This window comes from Falco peregrinus, chromosome 6, assembly GCF_023634155.1.
Source record: "Falco peregrinus isolate bFalPer1 chromosome 6, bFalPer1.pri, whole genome shotgun sequence".
NCBI classification, from domain to species: Eukaryota; Metazoa; Chordata; class Aves; order Falconiformes; family Falconidae; genus Falco; species Falco peregrinus.
In genome coordinates, this window is record NC_073726.1 from 47,698,406 (window position 1) to 47,724,839 (window position 26,434).

At 38.8% G+C, this 26,434-nt stretch overlaps 1 protein-coding gene across 4 annotated transcripts; it reads right to left on the bottom strand.

Moving 5' to 3' along the window:
• On the bottom strand, positions 1-26,171 carry NEDD1 (NEDD1 gamma-tubulin ring complex targeting factor). Of its 4 annotated transcripts, XM_055808341.1 has the most exons (16): positions 25,795-26,171; positions 24,617-24,760; positions 22,645-22,739; positions 21,087-21,203; positions 19,709-19,849; positions 12,125-12,354; positions 10,915-11,116; positions 9,781-9,967; positions 6,663-6,794; positions 6,409-6,456; positions 5,749-5,972; positions 4,863-5,019; positions 4,409-4,565; positions 2,746-2,836; positions 1,834-1,900; positions 1-1,133 (listed from the first exon to the last, which is right to left on the bottom strand). In XM_055808341.1, the coding sequence occupies exons 1-16, from the start codon at positions 26,147-26,149 to the stop codon at positions 1,129-1,131; spliced, it is 2,352 nt and encodes a 783-aa protein (XP_055664316.1). In that variant the 5' UTR covers positions 26,150-26,171; the 3' UTR covers positions 1-1,128. The 4 variants fall into 4 exon arrangements, with proteins under 4 accessions (XP_055664316.1, XP_055664317.1, XP_055664318.1 ...); XM_055808342.1 differs by lacking the exon at positions 2,746-2,836 and having other exon boundaries at positions 25,924-26,169; XM_055808343.1 differs by lacking the exon at positions 2,746-2,836 and having other exon boundaries at positions 25,827-25,954.
• Between the last annotated feature and the right edge of the window lie 263 nt (positions 26,172-26,434).

Below are 26,434 nucleotides of genomic sequence, written 5' to 3' on the forward strand. Positions count from 1 at the left end.
TACTGAAGTAATGATTTTTCTTTAATGTTTGTTATGCTAATCATACAACTAAGTCATAGTTAGATTTGGTATGCAGCTGTCTCAAAAAGGCTACAATAACACTAAACCAACAAAATTCAAAACTACAACACAACTGCTCAATATTAAGTGTGGTGGGGCAGGGCAGGGCGCAAAAACATGCGTCAAAGACTGGGAGACTGCATCTACACAATGCAATGTTATTAATGGCTGAGTATACTTACATTTTGAAGCCTAAAGTGGCATTCAAAGTGGACGAGCTATGACAATATTCAAATACATGTAAATAAAAAGAGTTCTAGTTTCGTAGCTGAAGTTGTAATAGATTCACTGTGCAGTTGCAGTAGCATTTGCAACAACAAAGTTTACAGCAAACAAGCACAAATGTCAGACTTACAAATACAGTAAGAAAGATCACGGCACTGAATTTGGGAGTATTTTCAAGCTCTAGTTTTACTTAGGATAGAAAAGTTGCCAACAGAATAAAGTTAACCAAATACTGTACTTTCCAGGTCCTTATAAACAGGATTCCATGTCATGCAGAAGATGAGCGCTGTCTCCCCTTTTTCTCTAAGAAAAAGTATCTGAAAGGCAAGCTACAGTAATTGTTTCTGACAGCAGTAAAATAGAGAAGCAGATAGAAAAGTAGGTATATCAAAAATTTCGTACAGAAAAGGCATCCAACCTGGTTTGGTTTTGTTTATAAAAAGGCACTTCACATGTTGCTAAAAGTGCGGATAATGTACTTATCCTCTTAGTTTTTCTGTTAGGAGGAAGTAGTTCAAAGTGGTTAGCATAAGCACACAAACTTTTTTATACAATGTTTATCTGTTACAAATTTTATAATTACATATAGTATCTTACACCCTTTATTTAAAAGAAAAGATTCATGTTCAAAATAATAGCAGATCTTCATACAATAATTCAGTGATGATGGATGATCTGTCATAAGCAACATACCACCTGTAGTGAGTTCATGCTAAATCTTTCAGAGTAGCAGCGTAAATCTTTCAGAAGTGAGTCCTCAGCCTTTTGTTTTCCTCTCGTAGTCTCTCAATTTCAGCTACTAAGCTTTCATTTACAGAGTATCTTTCAAGTAAAGCATGCATTTCATTCTAGAGAAAAGAAATAAGTCCCAATCAGTAGCTATGAAGTTAATTATTCCAGTTTTATCCTATGCATTTTCATATTGCTTTTGAAAATTAAATAACCATAGATAATACTGTTTTAAAAAAATTTTGATAAGAAAAGATTATTTTTATGCTGACATACAGTATTTTGATCATTAATACATTAGTGAATATTCTATCAAAGAATATTTTGCACTTCTCCAGGATAAGAATCTACTAATGCAGGTTCCATTCAAATGTTCAGTACCCAGAAAATGTCTTTTAACGCAGATCAAAAGAACAAAGATTCATAAAAAGGTGAAGTTAAAGAACACAGAACACAATTCAGTATGCATGCAATACCTGTAAGTAAAGCTTTCTATTTGAATTCCATCTACCTCCTCCTTACCCCAACCCTTGGTCCTTCCCAAAGGACAGCTGAATTTGTTTCCCTTTTGTCTTTTTATAACTCCTGAAATACGGAATTCATGATACCTACCCAATGCATATGTTCCCTTTATTTATCAAACATAAAACAGTTTCACAGATTCCAATTCATAGTTTCCCCCTCTTTCACATCCAGTCTTCCCTTTCTTTCTCTTAACAAGCAAAACTGATTTTCAGTTTTGAGAAAACAAGTTGGCATGCCTTGGTATTACTGAAAATGAAAACTGAACGTATTTCCCATCATGCTTTTTGTACCTACCAACTGCATATGGAATTGCTTGATCATCTCCACTTGCAAATTCACAATATCCCGATGGCATGCTTCTCTGGGGGAAGATTTGCAAAAGGACAATGCTTAGTATTATTTAGGAAACACTAATTCCCTCCAGTCCTCAGCACCCAGAACTCCACAATTCCTCACCTTAGTAATGTGGTGAAACTAAGAGTCTAAAAACCCTTAAGCCATTAAACATATTCATCTATGGCTTATTTTTCTGGAATCCTTTGTTACAACATTGACTTTCTTTTTGTACACTTAAAAAACGAGACTTAGGATCTTTTCTGTTTAGGTACAAATCTGTTTAAATATATACATGGTGATACCAAGACTGTGTTTTCACTTGCAAGCTGTGAACTTCCCTCGTTTTACCATTTTGATTACCACAGAGAAAGATATTTATCAGTAACTGAAGATACAGCTTTTCAGTACATCATTTTCAGCATTCTTTTGTGAGAGGGCCCAAAACATGAACAGTGATACATGACACATTACCCCCAAGCTCACAGAATGGTCCAGGTTACTCTACATAAGAGGTAATGGCAGTGTTGTCCATGAATTGGCAGGAGTTTGTCAATTCACGGGCAACTATTCCACACTACATGAACCAAGCTTGGAAATACCCTTGGAACGATACACTAACACAGGGGTCTTCAAACTACGGCCCACGGGACGGATACGGCCCCCCAGGGTCCTCAATCCGGCCCCTGGTATTTACAGACCCCCCTGCCCCTCCCCCCCCCCCCCTGCCGGGGGTTGGGGGGGGAACCAAGCAGCCGCAGGTGACTGCCTGCCTCTGCATCCACGCGCTGGCCCCCTGGTTAAAAAGTTTGAAGACCCCTGCGCTAACACAACAGTCCCAGATGCTGAGAAGGAACAAGGAGAACAACTCACAAAAAAGCGGGCAAGCTCATATGCTCTTCCTGAACAGCACATCACAGCGCAATCATCTGAGACCAAATACTGCGCTATGGGTACCACTGGCCTAAGAAAGTAAGGCACTTAAGTAGACACAGATCTTATTTCATTCTCCTTTCCTAAAACGTATAGCAAACCCAAAGGGAATATATTCTTCACTTTTTATTTCAACAGGTTATTGTGCTTCAGAACTCCTATTGGAGGCAAACAGTCTTCAGGTATATGAAGCATAGAGGCCAGCTGGCAGCTTAGAAATGCAAAAATATAGGTTATCACCCAAAGACAGGAATTTCAAGAAACAAGCAGCTTTTTGGAACCAAATGAGTTATATATTCCTCCTGGTCCTTTTCTAAGGTACTTGGGTTTTCCCCATTACTTGAAGAGGAATGGATTTCGGACAAGAGCAATAAAAATTCCTTCCTCAGATTCCAGAAGGTGAAAGGTATTTATGTCAATGAGAAGCTTGCAATGGCTCCCTTCCCTTTTACTGACCTCAGTACAATCTTTTACATTCAGTTTGAACGTATCCATGATTTACAACTCGGAAAAGGGCCAGCAGAGCCTTCCAGGCACTCCAGGAAGCATAGGTCAGAAAAGAAACACAATCTCTGAGGCTCCAGATCTCAGATACTGGAAGCACAAGACTGACAAGCATACCTTCCAACATAGGGATGCCTGAACACAGACTTTAAAGAAAAAACATCTGCAATCCATAGACTGCATTGTAAGTCACGTGAAAGTTACAGTTTAAATCAGATGAGTGATTATTGCCTAAAAGTCCCAGGGGAGTTTTACTATACTATATTCTTATTTAAAGACATTTGATAACATTCAGTCTATTTTTATGTTGGCAGATACAGAACAGCCATAGCACATAGACCTACTATCCTAGTTTCGCACTGCTTTTTGTCATTGAGACAGCAATACTTCCCCTGCCTGGCAATCCTTTTCCCCTCCACCATCTCACTCAGTCTACTTCATCTTAAACATGAGTTGGGAAGTGATCTCCTAGATGTAAGTCTCTCAACTACTCTACCTCCTCCAAACTCCACTCTAAATCCACGGTAATTTGACTTACTTCTTTTATGACAAGTGAAATGTTAGTTGGGTGTCCACAAACAAAAAGTAACCTGACACCAACCATCACTTACAGCAGCAACGCTATTGTAATGTAAAGCTTCACCAGTAGAAATACACAGTGTTTTACCTTACACGGCCAAGCTAACAACAAATCAAAGTCAATAGAAGTCAGCTGTCGAGATCAAACTCTCCACATTGTCAAATTTAAGAGACATTTCTCCTGCTGGGAGAGGGGATGAATGGGGAAGGAAAGAAATGGGCACAAGGCTTCATGAAAGCAGTAAGGACCTCGTTATCCAGATAAATTTACCACCCAAGAAGTATTCACTTATTCTGAAAACATGTTAGCAAGGCCATGCATTAACAGCTCTCAGAGACCTCAATCTATAATTCGTCATCAAATCTATAAAAAACAATTTCATACCTAGATTTCCAAAATTAGGGCTATTAATGGTGTCATGTTCTAATGCAAGCAGAAATTTTTTGAAGTGGAAGCTAAAACATCTTACCAAGAAAACAGGTCATTGAAAACAAAAATGTTCTGCATGAATACCAGTACCTGAAGTCATCCATTGTTTCTTGTATCATATTCTGAATGAAGTTTATTTGGATTGATGTCAGCGGTGCATTTGGTCTGCTACTCCCAATGGTTTCTACTATTCTTTCTGACAATGAACTTGCAACTCCAGCAGTGACAGGTGATACTATCTTTGGACCTTTACAATTGAAAATATAATTAAAGATACTAAAGAAACCACATAGCCTCTTGTACTCCATGACATTGATTTTTATTTGTCTTCAGGTTTGTCAATATTTTATCTCAAATATTATTTTAAAAAAATAGATTTAGAATGAGTCTTTTCAGAGGCAACCAGCGATGTTCTAGAAGACTAACTGGATTTACAGAAGATTCAGGATTGTACATCCTGTTTCAAGGCTAAGGCCATTTTATCAGGTTTCACATCGGTTCACAATCAACCATACCTAACACTGGGCCGAAGTGATCAACTTACTTGTTGAGGTAGTACCATTTACTGGTAGATCATATGCAGGATGGGCCTGAATATTCTTCACTAGTCTTTCATTTGTATCAGGAGCCTTTATAGCAGTGGACGGTGGTGGATGACTTGAAGTTACAGATTCTACACTTGATGAGCTTGATTTTGAAAGCTGACAATAAAAATCATAATAATGTCTAAAAAAATATGAACGCTACTTATTATCTAGTTGCATTTGAAGACTAAGTTTTCAGGAATGCACTTCCAAACATTTTTGGTTTTAGGAATCTACACAAATACATACTTTTAATTTTCTAGCAAGACATCTTAAAAATTGATCGCTAAATTATTCAAAATTGCCTCAAGTGCACACACACAGAAAGGAGCACAAAAAGTAGAGGCCTCTCATTTTCACATCAAACATTTTGTGGCAAAGTTATAAACACCATTCCTAGCAAACTCAGACTTCTCAAAAGCAATACAAAAGCAGCTAGGGTCTCCACAGAAGTATATCAAACATATCTCAATAAGGAATAAGAGGGAGATGGAGAACAGGGAAAGAAGAGGGTGGAATTGACCTAACAAACAATCATACTGGTGCAACCAGCTAACAATCATTCTTGATTTTCTAGAAAAATCAAATTACTCCTCAGGCTAGCCCAGGTTTTTTTCTTGTGAACTTTTGTAACCTAAGCTTATTTAAGAGAAGCATACATTTATCTTCCATCGCTGAAGGCCAATGCACTTAAAACTGCGCATTTTACAGATCTGTGTCAATAGCGCGACCAGAGCTGCAAAATAAGATTAGATGGGACACTACTAAGGATATTTTGCCTTCAAGTAGTAGTATTCTGTCAAGATTCTAAAAAGACCACTCGTAACAAGAATTAGTATAGTATACCTGCTTTAAGCCTTCTTTAGTTTCTTGTTTTCCAAGATTCGTTTTCTTAGTGTCAGTCTCTGGATGTTCTTCCTCTTCTTTAACTGGAGATCCCACAAGTGCATGTAATGGGCTAGACCCTATCCCTTGTGCACTGCAGCCCACTGGGTTTCTTTTTACTGGAAGAGCAGTAGTGAGCTGTGGGAGAAAATCCAAACCCAAAACGTAGGACTGATAATCCAGACCTAAAATGGAAAGGGAAGGGTGAGACACACAAGTCAAACACTACCAACCCCAAACCCCACAATTAAGACACCTGCACACCCACATAAAAAAAATCCCCCAAAACTGTACCCCACAAAACCTAAATCCTTAAATCCAACTTATGCTGTCACTGTCCTTATGAAAATAATAAAACATGAAAAGCCTCTACATAGCACTGTAAATTGCATAATGGAAAATCAAAATCGGTTCAGGACCATACTCTTTGATTTCCTGTTACCACGTTGTATCTTAGCACCACAACATGTCAGACAATTTCCACAAAAGTTCATCTGTTTCAGTGTCTGCTTTCAAAGTTTGTTTATTTTCAGTGGTACAACAAAACGAGCACGGAAGAACCAGTGCAGGCCTCCAAAGGCCTACCACTGACAAAGAAAAACACACTGAAAGTATGTTTACCATCTCCTTTTCCTTCATGATCTTCATTCGCTTTATTTGCAATATCATCTACAAAATACCAGAACACAGACAAATTAAGTGTTTATTAAATGAAACCTACACCAATATTTGTATCATTGTGTCAAGTTCATGATCAAAGACAAATTAAGATACCAAGCAGGTACACCAGTCAGTAACACACAAATGTCACTATATCAATATCACACTACATGCAGATGAATGATGCTTTAAAATTTTCAGTATTAGCAACTTACCATCTCTGACTGGAGAAAACACATCTCCTATACTACTTCGACTCAAATCACCAAATTTATTCAAAACCGCACTTTTCCCATGATCTGTTTCTTTAGATGGAATCACATCCAAGCTGCAACTATGGGGGAAGCCTTAAAAGGACAATAACATTCAGTTATTAATTGACATTTTCCAGAAATAACATGTCATACAATCTTCATGGCAAGCATGATGCCTGCTAAGTCCAGCAAGAACTTTAGAACCTTCTACAGATTCCAGTTAGAGGGTCAACTTTAACTTCCTCATTTGGGCTGTCAACCAAGGTGAATAGAACTAAAAGCTAAGATACTTAGAAACAAAAATAAGATGTAGTTGGAATCCTTTCCTCTTTTTGAAAAGAACAGTTGCCAAACTAGAGAACGCACTCATTTTCAGATCAATCTACATAATGGATGCAGCAAATTTATGGTGTATCAGGTGAAATGAAAACTAGTGAATGCACCTTCCACTAAGAAGGTAACCACATTCAGATGATCAAATTTTAAATTTATCCTGCAAGAAGAGAATCTGCTTCACTGGGGCCATTAAACATTCTAAGGGATACTAGGAAACATCTATTTTTATAGCTGATGTTATGATATTTTCTGCTTATTTCTAATACTAGAAAATCAGAATGGGGTTACAGTTGCAGACAAAAGAAAGCTGTTCCTAGACCTTTCCCTACTACACCCTCAAGCCCCAGCCCTGACCCAATCAGAAATAAAAAGTTAACTTTTGTATGCATAGTAGCAGGGACAGTTGTCTGAAGATTGGAAGCAAATCTTAAGTAAAAAAAAAAAAACACAAAAAAACCTGAACAGTAATTATTCAAGCTACAGTTTTTAGATGGGGAATAAATTAATCGAACTGCTAAGATAACCACCTAAATAATTTTTACAGTTTAATATGTTTGAAAAACAGATCAGGACTATAAACAAGCTGCGAATTCTGCCCTTGCTGAACTGCTAACTCAAGAAGTGCCTAGATTTTGTATAGGTTAAGATCTAGGCAAAGAGCATTAGTGCCATGCAATAGGTAAATCACCTGTACATACAAAAGCTGTACTTTCTACCTACTTTAATTAAAAAAAAAAGCCATTGTTCATAAAACCTGCAGCTACTACTCTGTGTGGGATCACTTGTTCAAGGGATCCAAAATATGCCTGTGTGGATGACTTCAATCAATCATGTCCATGTATTTACATAAACTGGAACTCGAGTCAGGTTTTCACTTTTAAATGGATTAATGTATCACATTTTCCACTCCTTCAGGTGTGTCAGCTGTGACACAAACAGGACTGCACTTGCTAGGTGAGCAAATAATTGGCATACCAAATGAAACTAGAGGTGCAGTATTAACCTGTGCCAGAACCTACAGAGAAGCTACATGGAAAAAGCGCAATACAAAAACCAGGGCAATACCTATTCCCAGTAATCTAAATGTAGTAAGTACCTAAACCAGAGGATGGCTGTCAAATAGAAGTTTATGGGAAGCCAGCTCAAAGTACATCCAAACTTCTCATCGCATTCTGACATAATTTATATTTTTGTACTTTAAAATGCCTCTGACAAAAAGCTCCATTCAGTTTCTAAACTGTATGAACAGATGGGGTTTTTTTTTGTTTTAAATATGCTATCAGATCACTTTACTGAATGCACCTTATTTCTCAAAAGTTAAACCCCATAATCAGTGTCTAGAAGAGTTTCCACAGAACAAATACAGGTTGAGCTCTCTCATCCATTCCAGTTTAGACACTATCTTCTGAAATCTACAGAGGTCTTACTTCTAAAGTGAACACTCAGTTTAATAAAAAATATTTGGTTTACTTTGTAAGCCTTTGTTTTCTTAAGACAATTATTTATTATGCATAGTCCTGTTTAAGGGGTAACAGCCGTTACATCTTTATTTGAAGAGAACAAATCATATATTTTACTGAAATAAAATTTTCCACACCATTCGGTAACTTTAATTAGCAACACTTCTTGCGTACATAGTAAGCATTCTACTTCACCTCATACTTTACTGCATACCCAAGGGAGGTCATTAATACATGTCTCTATGGACTACAGTGCCTTATTGCCTAATTACTGTTGCTAAATGTATTTCTCCTTATTTAAAAAGGGAGGGGAAGAGTGCTGTTGCATTAAAATGGCTTGAGGATATTTTTTTTTTTCAAGAATCAAACTAAGTGCTACTGATTTGACCATATTTTCAGAACTCTTGAATTAAATAAAATTTTAAGAGTACATTTCACAGAGTGGCAGAGTTTTAGAATTATGCTCAGAATTCTTATGAAGAACTCGTTAATTTCAGAAGCATAAATAGCAAGTACAGTTATACAACTAACCATACTTGCAACTATATTTAACATCTTTCCTACCATGTGATATTGGAATCGTGCCTCATATAAAAATACAGTTCAGTTCTCACTTGGATTTTTGGACTAGGTTTGTGGGGTTTTTTCTGTGTTTTGTTTGGTTGGTTTTTTTTTCAGAGGATGTCTGTTACTCCTGGTTATTAATAGAATTACAAACTATTAGCTCTGCATTCCATACAGACATTGCATCAGTAAATACATTATGGACATAAGGATAATCTACAGGAAGTCAGAACGCAAGAGATGGCCCCACAACATCACTGTAGAGTTTTTACATGCTTTTACTTCAAGTCCAGAATTTTAAACTTCACGTCTTAAGCTTGTAGTAGGAGCCAATTCACTTACCACGGTCTCATAATAAGGGAGGGAAATGGAGGGTGCAGATGTGCATGCACGTGCACATGGTTTTTCCAAATGAATGCCCTTCCCTCAGTGAAATGTTTTATACTGTAATGGTCAAACTATGAAATATTCCATCCATCTTCTACATCAGGGGTCCTCAAACTTTTTAACCAGGGGGCCGGCGCGCAGATGCAGTGGCAGGCAGTCATCTGCGGCTGCTTGGTTTCCCCCCCAACCCCCGGTGGGGCGGGGGCAGGAGGGGGGGGGCAGGGGGGTTCTGTAAATACCGGGGGCCGGATTGAGGACCCTGGGGGGCTGTAGTTTGAGGACCCCTGTTCTACATTATGTCAATTACAGTAAGAGTAGGAAGACACCACTACCTGTTTTCTCCTGAGGAATGTCTCCTCCCTTATTCTCATTTGGCAACGTCAGATGAGACGAAACTGTGGCTGATGCTTGAGAGGCAACATTTTTGATGTCAGTATTTTGAATTCCTCCAAGATGGCTACCAGTTTTGACTTCTACTCTTTTGGATACAGGTTTATTTGAAGAACCCGTAAGGTTAGACTGAAGAAAAAAACCAGCACAAATTAAGAGAAGTTATTATCCCTTCAGCTAAAAGAAAGAAAGAATATTGGCTTATATTTTACTTCAAAATACTAATAAAATAAAAAAATCCAGTTGCAAAGGTTGCCTAGGAGATATATCTTTACAAATATAAAAAAAAAAGTATCTTAATGTAACTCCAAATAACATGGGAAACATCCGCATTATTACAGAATTACTGTGTAGGCCTGCAAAAGAATAGCAACAGAACTTAAGGTAACAATGGAGTGGACTGGCATAAGTGAGTTTTGATCCTAGGCTTAACTATAGGGAAAGTAAGAGATTACATTACTAGACACTCCAAATTGTAAAGGAATAGTCAACCACTAGCAGCAAGTGTGCTAGAAGACCAGGAAAGTCTCAGAGCAGTAAAGAATCCACTTCAAAAGTTTTTTCTCCACTGAATGGATGCGTGGGGTTTCTGGATACAGTAGAGCCTAATTAAGTCTTGGAAGAACCTCTTAAGACTACTCCGCTATCTAATCAACTTCTCTACTATTTATACATCCCTGCAAAAGACCATATATGAAGACCATGCAAAATACCTCAAGACGGGCAGCAGTGCATCCTCCTTGTAAGTGGAAGAGCAATTACAGACCTTTCTGCTACTGCCTACAAATCAATTTTAAGTGCCACGAAATTATCTGCATCAGCGGCATATTCGCACCTGGAAATTAAGACTAAAGTTTCACTCATTTCTACACTGAGGCTAGGTGCAGGGGGAATTCCACATCAAAACCCCCTGAAATTACACTTAAGGCTGTGCAGTATCTAATTTCTATGTTGGTATAAACCACTTCTGTTGACATCTCTAATGCTTAGAAATGAAAAATTTTTTGACAACTTAATCTTATGCTTTGCTTTCATTAATTTGCGTATTGAGCAATAAAAAGGAAAGGTTTTTTTACCTTGGAAAAAGTGCTACTGCACTGAAGACGTATGCATTTTACACAGCCTTTGTGAGCAACAACTGTTTTCATCGGTGATGTCAGTAGTCTTAAGTCATACTGGTAGATTTTTCCCCGGGAACATCCTATCGCCAAAGTAGTACCATCAGGCATGAAGTCCATTGTTGTCAGAGGAAAATCAGCTACTATTGTTGTCAGTAACCTTCAAATAGGGAAAGGACAGGACAAAGAAGCTTTTAGAGGTCAAAAGCTACACTTTTCAAAACAGAGTAACAAAAAAAAAAAGCTTTCTTAATTCAGCCACAGGTCAGTAGTTCCACTTCTCCACTGTCAAGGAAATTCAGCAAAACATCTTACGGAACAGCGGATTAGGCTTATACTAAGTGGTCACTCTCAATAAATTAAAGACTGCATATGCCCCGGAAGACTTCAGCAGGACAGGATCAAATTGCCTTCGTAACAGCAGTTCTGACATCAACATGTATTTACTGGTATCATCACTTCCAGCAGCAATCATAGTACATACATCCTCTAGCTTCCCAAGCCTATTAACTCTAACCTTCCCACAACTCCAGGAAGAACTTCAGGTCCTGGTTTGCATCCTTCTACTACAGCCCTCCAAACCAGAGTCAGACTTGAACCTTTATTCAGCCTGCACAACCTGCACTAAGAACCAAAGTCTCATCATGAAACCACTTGCCATTCTACTCTCTTACTACACAGTCCCATCACCTATGCCCCATACTTCCTGCTTTTTCACCAGTCCTCTCCCATATATAACTCACTGTCTCAGCAGCTCTGTGGCACAGGTAGGTCTTGAATCTCTAAGTAGAAAAGGAGCCAAGCTAAGCTCAGGTGGCTGAAGGTCCTCACAGGCTGTACTGTCCCTGACAGAAGCGAACTGCTCTGTATCAAGAAGAAAAGCCCATACACAAGCACTTGGGAGTGGTCACCCACAGGAGCATCTCAATTAGCTCCCACATGCCTTGGGGTTTTTTTAATTGTTTGGGGGATTTTGTTTGTTTAATTTTTAAATAGAAGCGTGAAGTGGACTACAGGACAGGTTCTCCAGTAGCAATGTGCCAACCACTTCAACCACTCTGAATGTGGTCTGAATTAAGTATTTAATGTCATAGTCAGGCATGCTTTTTCAGTTTATAAAAACCAAGTGAGGATCCTTCAAAAATCAAAAGGTCTTTAATATACTCACTTTTTACTTGAAGTGTCATAGAGAATAATTCTTTTATCTAAACCTACAGTTGCAACCAGCAGCTTATTGACTGGAGAAAAGCAGATTTCTGAAGCTGGTGCTTTATGAGGGTTTTCAAAATTATGATATGGGTTCTGGCTATTTACATCCCACAAAGTTACATTTCCACTGTCAGAAACACTGCCCAGCAAGGATTTCTTAAAGGCTGAATATTTCAAGTGTCGAATAGGCTGTAAAACAGACATAAAAAAAAAAAGAATTGTAATACCACTATTAAACACCATATTTAATTATTTTCTAAACACACAAACATATTAGGAAGGAATACAGATGTTGCATTAAAGTAGTTTACAAAGGCTAGCCACTCTGAAAAATCATAAGTTTAAAAAAAGTTCATTTTGCATTATAATGCAGTTTTTGTTGTTAGGGGGGCAGACTACATTTTTTTTTTTATATCAGTATGGGGTACCATATGAGCTGATGAGCAAAATGATCAAAACAAGATCAGACCCAACACAAGAGAAAAACAACTTCTGGAAAAGTTTCTCGACTTTTCAGCAAGTATCATGCTATCATACACGCTACAAAAAAACCCACACCACATCTAAATTAAAGGAGTGAAAAGCTACATTATTTCACCAATTGGTCTCTAGCCAGGAATGTTAAACTTAATTCCCCTCCGCTGATTTTACATACTTGGATGTAAGCCAATTTGAGAAGACACACAGACACCACAGTTACGCAATTATGTAGGTCCTGCAGAAGAACCAACTTCACACCATGAGCTAGGACCACAGAAAAGGATAATATGCTTGGTTTACCACGTGCAGCCTTGCTATCACAGAACCATGTAACACGGAATTTCCCTTACCTTTCAGAAGCGTTTAAGTACTTTGTTGCCACCATACTGCTTCAGAGAATGTTTCAGACACTGCTCTAGTACTAACTTGCAGCACTCAATTTCCAGATAAGTTTTATTTATGACCCATTTTGTCACCACTGTGACAATAATGCCCTTACATATAAATTGTCTCCCAACTCCCCAGTGCTGCTTTTCTGTTTTAATAAGCTGCCACCTCACCTTTTGGGCTTTATTTTGCTATAAACAATAAGCAAGATTCAGTCTCCCGAGACTGGGTTTTCAGTACCATCACAGTCTTTTTGCAACTCTCCCAGTTTAAACCTTTCTTGAATATGGACAAGCAAAATCTTGTATGGTCCTCAAACATTTTGCTACTGCCTTTGCAAAGGCAGTTAACACTTCCTCTGTTTTGTACCGTAAATACTCATCCTGATATAACCTTGATTACGGGGGGGGTTTTGTGATCCAGTCTGTTGTGGTTGCTCATTGCCATTTTATGGCCAAGAAGCCCAAGTCCTTCTTTTACCTTAAGAATTTTCTAGGAAGAAAAGCCTCCACTGTGACCTAGGTGTGGTACTTTGATTTCTATACTGTCATAGTTGTTCCTGTGTCTATTACTTCAATCATTTATGGGTACTGACACAATCTTCTCTCTTAAGGACAAGACCTTCCAACTGTGTCTCATCATAGCTCTACTTCTCATATCCTAACCATTACTGAAAATATTAAACAAGATTAGCTACTAATAACCCAAATATTTTCTTTCAATATTATCTACTGTCTACTTTTTTATAGCCAATTTCTTATCTACCCTCAGTTCTTTTCTAACCTCCATCCTCTCTAATATTTTTTCACCAGACACTGAACCAAGTGCTTTACTCCAGTCAGGTGAGAGTCACTACATTTTATTTTTCTCAAAATGCTCTCAAAAGCTATTATATTATTCTAGTATAGACCACACTGCAATGCACTGTCCTGGATTTTATCCTATTTCACTCTTTAACTTCATTTTAACGGGCGTTATGTGTTGGTTTCATATGCCTCCAACATAATTGCTAGCACTTGTATTGCATGTCTTGCTGAAAGCCTAACTGCCCCATGAAGAATTGGCACCCTCAAATGCATATTCAGATAGGACACAAGATGACTGTTGATTACCACTATGGTTCTCTACTCATCATGGAGAATTTTTATCAACATTTTTCATTTATTTACATTAAAAAATGAAATACTGAGAGACTCAGAAGTAACAGCTTCAATTATGTACATGATCTATATGGGAAACATGTTGTCCCTTACAGTTCTCTCAATTCTTCATCTCCAAATACCTTCCTTACTGCCCTGGCATCTGTTCATGTTCCATTGTCCCTCTCCTCTGTCATCCTGCCCACCAAGACTACTCTCTCCTAGCTCCCCCCAAACCTCCTTTGCTATCCTACTAAGTCCTACATTTCCTTTTCTCATTTTTCCTTCTAATCTCAAAGGCCCAAGGCAAGTTCTCCATTTTCTTTTACACAGATACCTTCCCCCTATTACTGCTATTCCCCGCTACTCATTGAAGTTGTCGTGTTTCCTCTGAGCAGCCTAACAGTTCAATTCCAGGTTGCCAATGAAAGAGCTGTGAGGAAGCTCCTATTCACTCCTCACTTTCACTGAATTAGGTTAGCAATAAACTTCACTTGCAACAATGCAACTGCTCGATCAGACTCAAGGAACAGAGGTGCTTAAATTTGTGCACGCTTTTATGAGACAGTCAAATGTATCATATTGGCATCCCTGGCAGTATGCTACATGCCCAAGTTTCAAACTCCTGCCCAGACAGCTGGAGGCACAAAGAACCTCATTTCTGAAAGGCTGCTTGACAAGACAAAACTAAAGCATTTCTCCTCCCAGAAATGAGTCACTTAACTTGAAGTTTTTTTTAAAAAAAAGCTTTCTCTAAGAAGCACCTGTGTGAAAGAATACAGCTTTAAGCTTAGCACAGTATAGAAACAGCAGACAACCAAGCCTCATATGGGAAAGCATTAGGTATTAAGATGCAGATGGTCAAACTACATTACTTAGAGAAGTCTGAGCTAAACTTTCCTCATCTCTACATGACATCCATAATCAAAGAACAAATTAGAAACTGTTTTAGAATGAGAATAGGCTTAATGAAGTGGCATTCTGTCTTCATCTTTAAAATACTGACTCAAGTCTACATGCATTTTACAACAATAACAAAAAGCCAACATGCTATCCAGTGTTCACTGGAGTGACGTTAAAACACACATAAACTATGAAAGCTAGACAAGTTTACACAGAAAAGTATTTTTTTTTGTGACCCAGTGCAGCAAGGCAATGGGACTCCTTGTACAGGAACAGAGGAGCTATTACACTTGATTAGACATTTGAGCTATTTAGTCCTATGTTGTACACATAACTGTTCAGTACTGACATTACGAAAAAAGTAAAAGGGACCCCTCCCCACTCACCACAGGGGGCAGATCCAGGATAATCTAATGCTAGGCATAAGTGTCTTTCAGTTTTATCTCCTTTACAGTATTTCTTTTGTTGTAATTCTCAAGTTACTTTCCCAGCCTTCTCTCTTTGATTACATTTATTGCCAAAGAGGATGCTAAAATAAAGAATTTTCATGAAATCTTTCCTTTGCATGCACAGAGAAAATGTTCCTTTATGTCCCTGAATTTAACATTTTTAATACTTAACATAAAAGCATAGTTACTTCTCTTTTTCAGTCTTTCTGTTTTCAGTTCCTTTCTTTTCTCTTTACCAGATTTCTTTCCTACTTTTCATCCCTCTTTACCTCTGCCAATCCTAATTCTGTACAGATTTTTGAGCTGTCACACATACTATTCTAGATCAGATTCTATCACCTATTTTTAGTTTCAATACATGTTTATCTTAGTGACAAGAAATTAATATGTAGTAACAGTTTTTAGACCAGTCTTTAAAACAAAAAAAATGTTTATTTTCGGGTGACATGATGAAGTCACATAGAACTTGAGCACACTTGTCGTCAAAAAATTTTCCTGAGGAAGCTGAACTTCACTTACTCTGTCCCCTTTTTCCTAAGTTACAGTTTAGAATCAAAAGTTTTGTTACTTGGATTTTGGACACCAGGGCCTCAAAGTCGGCCTAGCTGAAAACCACCCCAGTAGAGTTCCTTGGCCTCTGTAATGCCAGCAACAGGAATTGTAAGGCTAAAAAGGGCCCACAACTCATATGGTTTATATGGTTTAACTGCAAGATTTACTAGTTACAAGAAAAAAATTAGCTGAGGATGTGTGAGAAATTAAATGCTGGTACTTTTCTGAAAAGAAGCCAAAGAACATTTACAGATTACAATTTCATCCACAGAATCAAATGGCAAATGTGTGGGACAGGTTTCGGGGGGGGGGGGGGGGGGAAGGGGGGGGGCGGGAATGTGTGTCAACTAGCAAGCCTAAGTATAGCAAGTCTAATATCTTTTAAGTGTCTTACCTGGATTGGATTTAGGGGGATATTTAAGATACTTGCTTTATTTTAAGTCAGCATAGCTGTTCACTGGCTGAAAATCAAATGTATGAACAGAAAACAGATGCCCCCTTCCCACTTCTAATGCTTTTAGTTATTAATACTAAAATAATTTCAAGATTATTAGAAATGATGCAGTTATTTGGAAAAAAGACATGTTTCGGAACTAACCTGTCAAGACAAAAAAACCCCACAAAACCACACAAGTATGAAGCAAGTTTCACTACATCTTAGCAAGTACAACTCCTGATGATTTCTGGAACTTCTGTGCACACAGAACTACCAGAAAAACATTTAGCACAACGTATTGCATCCACAAAAAGATAATTAAGTTGTCTCTGAAACATTTTACTGGTCAGCATAGCACAAAAAGCTATATGCATCTTTTTGTATTAGCTGTGATTGGAGTAGATTTTCTGTAGAAAATAAAAGTAGGAAGCTTCACAGTAAGGCAGCCAGACAAGGAACAGCGCACTTCAGAAAATGGTTGGTCCATTGCTGAGAAGGACTAGTTACACTTAGGATTGTTCACTGTTGGAAAACATGAAAAGCCCAAAACTAAACCAAATGTAGTCTAGCATCATTGATTACCTTATTTAAAGATAGTATAGTTTCTTAATGTCCTTTATACCTCAGTGAGCCTTTTAAGTGAGAAAGCAGATGTAAAGACAGTTGACAGTCTTCAGCTTTTAAAGCTGTTTCACTACACAAAGTGACCAGAACTTACCACACTCCTTTACAAATCAGCCAGCTGTTCAAACAACTAAACTAAATCCTGTTGCTAGGAGAACAGCACCAGGCAGCGAAGACTTGAACAAACATTATGTTTCAAAACAAACCTTAATTCATCCTCACAACAACAAGTGGATAAGAATCTGGTAGCCTAAATGAATACCAACAGCAAAGACAAATTATGGGATCTGCAAACAACTCTGTGCAAGAACTCAACTCTAATAAAGCACAAAGGTGTTTCTAAATCAAAATCAATTAATAGAATATAGGCCAATACTCATATGAAAGAAAATTGTTTAAGGTCACAGAAAGCACTGCAACCTTGGGCTATTCTACTACTTGCAGAGTCTACACAAAATCAGAAATTAACTGGCCAGGAAACTACATTCCACCATGCTGAATCAAACACAGACAAGCTAAACTTATAAGGTTAGTTTGACCTCACATTCCCCAATTGTAAAAAAAAATTACTAGGGAGTGGTGACCCTTACTAAACCAGACAGCTAGTGCCAGGATCAAACAGGACAATACACAGTGTATCTATTCAAGCTTACTCTTAGAAAACTGGGCCCCTCAACTATAAATCAAGTAAAGGGACTTTTTAAATTTAACAGAATTACAAAAGTCTTCAGATATTTGCTTCACTGCACAATTAAACCTGCAATTCCCTACAAGTACCAATTAAAACAAAACAAAAAAGTTATTTTCATACATAAAAGCAAAGATAATTTTCAGGATGTAAGATAGGCTGATAAACTGGGACATCTAAGTAGCCATCCCATTACACAATTACAGCTCAATTCCATTTTAAATGAAGACCACAATCAAATAACTGCCCCCTTTAGAAAATGCTACAGACCCTTCAGAAAGCGAACAGTAGCTCTGTGCTTTGCAATTACTTTTGATTTAACACTCTAAATCTCTTTGCCCATCTTAAAGGTCATTCAGCTTTGCAGTAGGCCTCTTGATTTCATCTGCCAAAACAGCTATTCACTGCATCAATTATTTCTAATCACTTTTTTGTAGAAAGAGTTGAATATATCAAACAGGTTGATGCAAATCATCCTCATAAGGATTTCTTCATTTCACAATTAACTAGCAGCATTGTCCCCACTCTGGACAGTCACCTAAGCTGTGTAATCCAGCCATGGATTTCCGTGTAGCTCCTGCCTCACATCCACATTTTTCATAAGATCGTAACAATCAAATCAGAAAAACGAACTGACTATATAGATAGATTTTTAAGATCAAACCAAGTATGAAGTACAATTTTGCTGCAATAGAAGTATGAGACTGGTGATAGATCAAAGATGCTGCAGCACCTAAGGGCAGAGATAGTTTGAATTTAGCAGAGATTTTTCAACAGAAACTACACCACAATTCCCGTGATGCTATAAAGTTCTAAGAGATTCTTCATCAAGTTATATTGCTCACGCTAGACAGGAGAAAAATTTAAACTTCATACACTATCTGCAGTCTAGGATTGAAAAAGCTGTTGCAGTAACACAGAATGAGCCAGTCACAACTTCACTGTTCCCTGTGACATTAAAGGTCAGATTTAGGACCAAAGCAACAGTTCTGTGTCCCCTGAGCAGCTACTACCTCTGTAAAAATGATTCTGAAAAATAAAAGAATGCCTAGAACACTAACACTTGTCTGTGCCCAAGACAACATTCACACTAAAAACACATACTGGAACTTCCAGTGGGACAACACAGCTCATTTACTGCTGCAGATGCCCTTATATCAAAGGAATTCCCCTAATGATACCCACTAATTCTCCACTATCTTTTGAGTCTGCAAAAAGGAGTTGCAGTGGAAAACCCTACCAAGGCCCTCAAGTAGTACACATGCTTTGTGTTTGTCTTTTGCACAGTTTTCCTTCACATTAGTTATCCAAAATCTTACCTAAACACTTAAGTAGGCAATATAAAATCTCACTGCTTTTCTCTTTGAGAGCTGTGCAATTTTAATCTCCAGATTAAATAAATTTATTATTTCCAAATGCTGGTTTATATTCACCCCTACTGTACAGATGTCTCTGTTCAGTTGTGAATCTGGTTACTTTGGGTAAGTCAGAACCCAAGCTGCACGGTCTTTGTTCTTTGCAACAATATACACTGAGTCATGCATTGAAATCCTGCTTTGGTTTGTAAGGCCAACTGTTTTTTGTTCTGTTCTAGGAGGCGCAGAAGTTTGTTCTTGAGGAACCAGAGTCTACAAATTAAGATTTGCTGTAATGTGTATGTAAAAGGTACTTAAGAAATTTGTATTTCAATGCTACCTATTATTTAAGACTAGAATACACCGCAATACACAGCAGTCTGGGTTTTTTTCCTTTCCTAAGTGTATCCTTAAAAATTTAAAGGAAACAGATTAACAAAAATTAAAAGCTCTTGACACGTACTTTCGATTTCTAAACACTGTGAATTAAAGCTTCATACCTGAAAAAAAACTTAGTAAAGATAGCATACCTGACGGCTGCCATAACCAAAGGGAGTACTTGATAAATTGGTGGTGACGCTGTGTAGGATAATTTCACCACTCAAAGATCCAGAAGCAATGTAGCAATCATTCCAATTATATGTAACACATGTGACTTCATCTTTATGATCCTGTGGGGGAGGAAGGTTATAAGGAGAGGGTTAAAGACATTCAGGATAACTGTGTTTCTTCCTGATCTGTGGTTTTGCAGAAAAACTTCAGCTTGATGGGTTTTTTCGGACCATCTGTAACATTTAAAAATATAATTTAAGAGTTATTATGGAATATTCAAAAATACAGGAGCAGAATATACTGAAAATCAGCCATAATATTTTAACCACTCCAACAGTTTTCAGAGAACTATTTCAATAAATTAGTAAAGATGATGCTAAAGATGATGCTGTGATTATATATAATATTTTAATAAGACAACCATAGAGAGATCTACCAAAGGTATCAGTGATGTTATTTTAAAAGTAAAGTCTTCCAGAAACCAGCAATATTTGAATATACTTTCTGTTGATCTGATATACTACAGCCAACTTCCCCTTCTGTTACTTCTAATATTAAAACATAAATTTGCGAAATACCTTTCCAGTATAGTCATTTGCAATAATGATATTGTGTTTACTGAATACGTAAGGAGAGATAATCAAGTACTTCTAGCCCAAAAGGCAGATAAAGATATTTAAAGCATTGTATTAGCTGTTCTGTAGTTTTGTTTCAAACTGTAACTTTAGAAGTCCAAGAAAAACAAGGAAAACCACCCAAATCAAAGCTAAAGTATTATAGCCTCTTTAACAGTGGTCCTAAATGAGGAAGAATCATCTACTCAAGGTGTCATAGAAACATACTAAACCATCCTAAGTCTTCTGCATCAGAAAAAGGTGTTAGAGAATTCATACCAGATCTGTTAAAAGACAATGACCACGTCCCAGTTTTGCATAACGTTAGTTCTACTACAGTATTCTACGAAAAAAAAAAAAAGTGTTTTCTTGTTTGATGTATCAAAAACAGCAATTATCTGAAATGCTACCCTTGGAAAAAATCCCCATCAGAGATTTATCAATTCCAATTCACAAAATAAGCCTATTCTGAAAATTTAAACATATATTTTATAAAATCATACTCTGAAGACTTTAAGTTAAGTATACTTGTTATATTAAATTTGCTATTTACAGCACAAAAAAACAGAAACTTGAGTAAGACACATATGTTTACTCCTATATGTGAACTTGATCCTACAAATAGGAACTCCAAGAAAGTTTTGGGGTTTGGGTGCTTATTTTGGTTTTTTATTTTGTTTTTTCACAGTTGGCAGCAAAACCTGGAAGTCACAAAAGCTAGTTCTTCCTCAGGCAAACTTACCTTAAGGCTACGGTAAAGCCTTCTGGATTTCAGATCCCAGATATTAACAGTGTTATCAAGGCCTCCACTCACAATATATGAAGAACTAGAATTCAAGCTCACACATGTCTGTTTTGCCTGATGAAGAAGGGGAAAAAAGTATGTTAAAGATAATTAAGGGATTTATTCAAATCTACTTAAAGCATATTGATGTGTGTTTTCATCTTCATTAACACACAATCCCACTGAAGAGCAGAATTATTGGTACACTACAGTCATTTCCCATCCGAAGGCACTTAAAATCCAGTCCAGTTTGGGTATGTTAGTAATGCTTCAAGATCTAAACACTTTAATTAATAAGCTCTCAACTGCTCACACTTTTCCATTCCCATGTCAATTTTTTTTAGCACTTTTTCATTCAGTATGCATTTTCCCTTTAAATTATAGCTCCCTAAAGTGCAATCACAGACTTATATTCAGGTATTGAGTTTTAAAACGAAAATGCTAACTTTAGAAAAAAACCTCCTTAAAAGAAAATCAAAAAAGTTGTCTAAGTCACGTGTTTCACATTCCCTAAACATTACAAAGAATATTATAGCAGCAAACCTCATAATAAAGTGACTCTTTTTAAAATAATCACTGAAGTATCAGCTTTTGAAAAAAACGTCAATCTTAATGATAGACCTACATTGAAGACAAATTATTATTCAGTTCTATCACATTGAAAATTCACTTTTAAGTTCCTGAGATTTGAATGAAGAAAAAAAAAAAAAAAAAACCAAGCCCATCTAATTTTTGACATAGTAAAATTGGAAATGATTGCACTAGTTGTAGATCAGATTTAGTGAAATCTGCAGGACAAACACTCCACCTCTGAAAGCGTTTTCTTCAGCAACCTAAAAGCCCGGTTTGAACACCTTTTCAGAAAATTTCCAGTCCAAATTAGCATTACAAAAGCTATCCAAGGACACACTAACAAGTAATTCAAGTAACCATGTCAAGAGACTCTTCTAAAATTAAGTCCATCTTTCTGAAGAGTTCATCATGCCACACTTCCATTTAACAGGAAGAAAAACCCCAACCACAACAGAAGTTCTCCTATTTCATGTATTTCCAGAAGGTAGCACACATACACTCCAAGAACAACCCTTACGTAGACTCTTAAGTTTTTCAATGTACAATTCACAGACATGCATGGCACTGACAATTCAAGCGGGGAAAAAGTTCCAACTTCAGCCCTGTTCTGTCGCCTACGCATTAGATCAAACTTGAACCACCGACTGCCTTGGCCTATTACACTGCAACTCAAAAGGCAAATTCCTACAGCAGAAAGCTATCAGCATCAGATGCTAGCATAACCACATTTGTATTTTCTTACTGGTAGAACTTATTTTAAAAGCACTATTCCCCCTGACTCTATACGCATTTAACTACACACAAGGAAATGTTTTTATATATGCATTATAACTAAAATTAAGTTGATCCCAATACGCAGAACAGATGTGATACAAGCAGTACACAAGGCAGAGCAGGCAAAACAAACAAACAAACAAACAGGGAACAGCATACTCATACTTACTCCTTCAGCTATTTCAAAGAGTGGAACAGGCTTGCTTTTACAACTCCAAACAACTATTTTATCACCAGCAGCAGAAGCAGTGGCCAGGTATCTATCTTAGTCACAAGTTACGGACCATAGTTCCACTATACTGGTGATTAATAAAAGCAACTGTAAAGTTTTCCTAACTGAACAGAAGATAGATTGCCTAAACAGTCCAAAGTACTGTACCTTGAAGGGACCTAGAAATAGACACATAAGGTTATTTTCCAAGCTTTCATTAAGAAGCTCTCACATTAACTACAGCCCTTCCTTCCCAATACAAGGCACAGCAACTTTTTCAGAGAGCAGAAATACCTGGCAGATATTATTTAAGAGCTCTTTAACTGCTAAGGTAGCTTATCCGGTCTACAGTTTTGTTTCCCCACGATCCTCAAGTAAGTAAGAGCCCCATTTATCACTAGAGTTCAAAGGAATGTCTGTTGCTTTTAGCAGGCTAGGGATTTAAAGAATACTCTTGTTCACGGCAAATGTTAAATCTACCTCACCATACAGTTTCTAGAGTACAAAGAACATTTGCTAATTTGTCTCCTTCTGTACTGAGGGAAGAAAACCAAAAACCCCAAAAGAACCTTTTTATGACATCAGGTACCTCAAAGCAGTAAGAAAAGCTTTCAATATGGAACTACAGAGCAGGGAAACTGCCTCTGCACCCCCATGAACCATTTAGATCTGTGTCCTGTATTGCCAATGCCCACTGTGATTTTATATTTGTTGATTTAAGAATAGAGGTTAATTGGCTGGATTTAACACCAAAGAACTTGTAGACTGATTACTGCTTCCTATTTCTTTCATTAAAGGCACCATTTTTGCTTATAGAATTACACAGAACCAAAACTAATGCTTTATCCCTAACAAATTAACAAACATTCACAAGCATATACAGTAAGATACTTCATTGTTTCAGTATAGGGGATGAAGAGGAAACTACGTGGAAGAGAGCATAACCAGACAGTCTATAGTTAAAAGTTGACTAAATAACACGTAAGCGTATATCTATATAAGTATACAGATATAAGAACATTATATCTACGTTTCAATTTCTCTGCAAGCTCCATAGCTAATTTGTGCTCTGCTTATTATGCTCTTTTCTCATACATCCACTTATTTGCAGCCTTAGAGGACAGACATTCAGAACGTGCAGGACTTCACTGTTATATGCCAGCATCCTTTCCTTCTTTTACATCAAGATCAGACATTGCTGCCTTTTCCCATGACAGCCATACAAGCTGTTCACCTGACAGTGCACTCTTTTCATGAAATTTCTCATACATTCACCTCACACCTGGCACTTCATATCATTAGCTTATAATAGGCTTCCAAGACAGGTGGAAAGGTCTAAATGAGCCAGATCCATTTTCATACATGAATCACCACCGTCCTATGGATGTTTTCCCACACATCCAACACACTTGTGCTTCCTCTGTAAATGGTACAAACAGTGCAAAGAAAACGAGTGCCTACAGAGTACACTATCAAAGGCTACCAGAATCAATGAGATGTTGTTCCAGGAAAACAAAGTCTTTCAGTTTTCCTCTCTAGACTATGTATAGAATTTTACTACGCTACTACACTAGCAATTGCTTTATTCAACCTTGTAAGTAAACTAAGCACTGCCTTGGAAGTGAATATTGTAATCAACTATTAAAGAAACAAATGAGTAAGTTTTACAGGTGGTAGGCAATTGAAGCATATCATAATCGCTAGAAAACTGTTAGCCTCCTAAAAGGGGAGAAAATTCTCCAGAAGCATTTGCTAGCATGAGTTTATTTTGTACATCACTTCATCAGAGAACCACAGATATATACAAATATTTTTATACAAGACTTCAAAACTGCATTAGGCTTGTGAGTTACAGACACTTTCATTTTCAAAAATGCACTGAAATTTTGCAGAACACCCACAAAACTGTGGCTGAAACTGTAAAGGATACTATTGCTGGCCCAACACAGCGAGCTGACTGGGTGTGGGGGTGTATGTGGGTTGAACTGCTCCACCACAGTTAGAGATATGGAATCCCATATTTTAACATCATCTCCTGCTGAAGCAAAACGTATGCTTTCTTGCATGGCTGCACCTGTTTTTGCAAAAATAAATAAATAAAAAATGAAAATTAATGTATACAAGAAGTAAAAATACACAACAGGCAACTTCACAAGTCAAAAATAAATTTCCTGGTTATCAAGAAAACAATGGTATAGATTAAATCATTTGAATTACACCATTAGCACTGTTCAGCTGAACAAATTACTGGAAGCAGCAGACATGCCACACTTTTGTTACTTGAACTCTTGCAGAAAATGTATACTTTCCTTTTCACAAAAGAAGCTATCCCCTCCATGGTATCAAGAAACTAAAACGACGCTCGGATCTCCTCCGTTTACGGCTGCCTAACAGGAAGCCGTGAGTATTTCACGGACTCACTTCCCACCAGCAGATGGAGATGCACAAGCTAGAATCAAACCCATTCTGAGAAGGCTGGGAGTTTGGGCCTGAAGGACTCACTTCACTATTCATCTCACCACCCTAAAAGGGGATACCCGAGAATCCTTGAAAATAGGGCTTTAACAGTAGAAAACAAGGGACAATGAGTCACATTTCAACGCAGCTTACATAACATTAAAAACAAAAGAGACCGCTACCGCCACCATTGTATTATTACTACTTGTTTTGACAGACATTCTTTTAAGAGTTAAAGCCAGGTTAACCGAATCCAGGTTTGTAAAGTTTATTCTCAGCTTTTTTACTCTGGGCAACTTTAAACAGGCGAAAAACAAGGCCTCTTAAAGGCAAACCTTTTCTTTCACCTGAAAGCATAATCACCCTTTAGCCAAAAGTTTCCGGGACGTTTCTACATAGCTTCAGGCCACTAATGCTCGCTGCCAAGAACGTTTAAGAGAGACGCGCAGCGCTGACAAAAGTCACTCAGGGAACTCAAGGTCCTCAACCCCCCTCGCTCGGCCGTTGCCCAAGGCATCGGCCCGCGGAGCCGCTCCCTCCGCCTCGCACCGGAGGCCGCGGGACGAGCCGCTCCACACACCCGCGCCCCACGGCACCGGCGTCGCCCCCGCCCAGACCTGGCCCCAGCCCCGGCCCCGCTCCCGCTCCCACCAAGGCGGGGCCCCGCTGCGGGCCGTTCCCACCTTCCGCGCTCTCCCCGCGGGGCGGGGCGGGATAGGACGGGACGGGATGTGACGGGATGTGACGGGACGCCCGCCTCCCCCGCCGCCGCTGTCCCACCTGGAAGGGTGGGCACCGCACCGAGCCCGAGCCCGAGCCCCTCCGCCGCCCGGCCCGGCCCGGCCCTGCGCCTCCTCAGGGATCGGACCCGCCACCAGGCGCCGGCCGCCCCGATTGGCTCGGGCCCTCCTGCTCCCGGTTCTCTACGGGGTCCGCACGCACTCCCGGCCAATGAGCGCCGCCCTCCCGCGCGCCCTCCCTCGCGTGCCGACTTTCCGCGCCGCATCCAACTTCCCAGCCCGTCCCAACAGCCCCCGCGCGCCTCCGTCCGCGCCTCCCGGCACTACGGTGGCCCGGAGGGGGCGACGCGGCGGATGAGTGTGCGCGCCGTACCCGCTGCGCGGGCCGTTCCCCGCGGCCAGGGGCTTCGCCCGGCGCGGAGCGGACGGCCGGGGGCGCGCCCGCCGTGCGGCCGGGCAGAACGCCCCGCCTGAGGCCTGGCCCGAGCCCGGTGTGCGAGGGGCCGTGGCGGGGCTGGGGATCTGACCGATCACCGTGCGCGGGCGGAGGA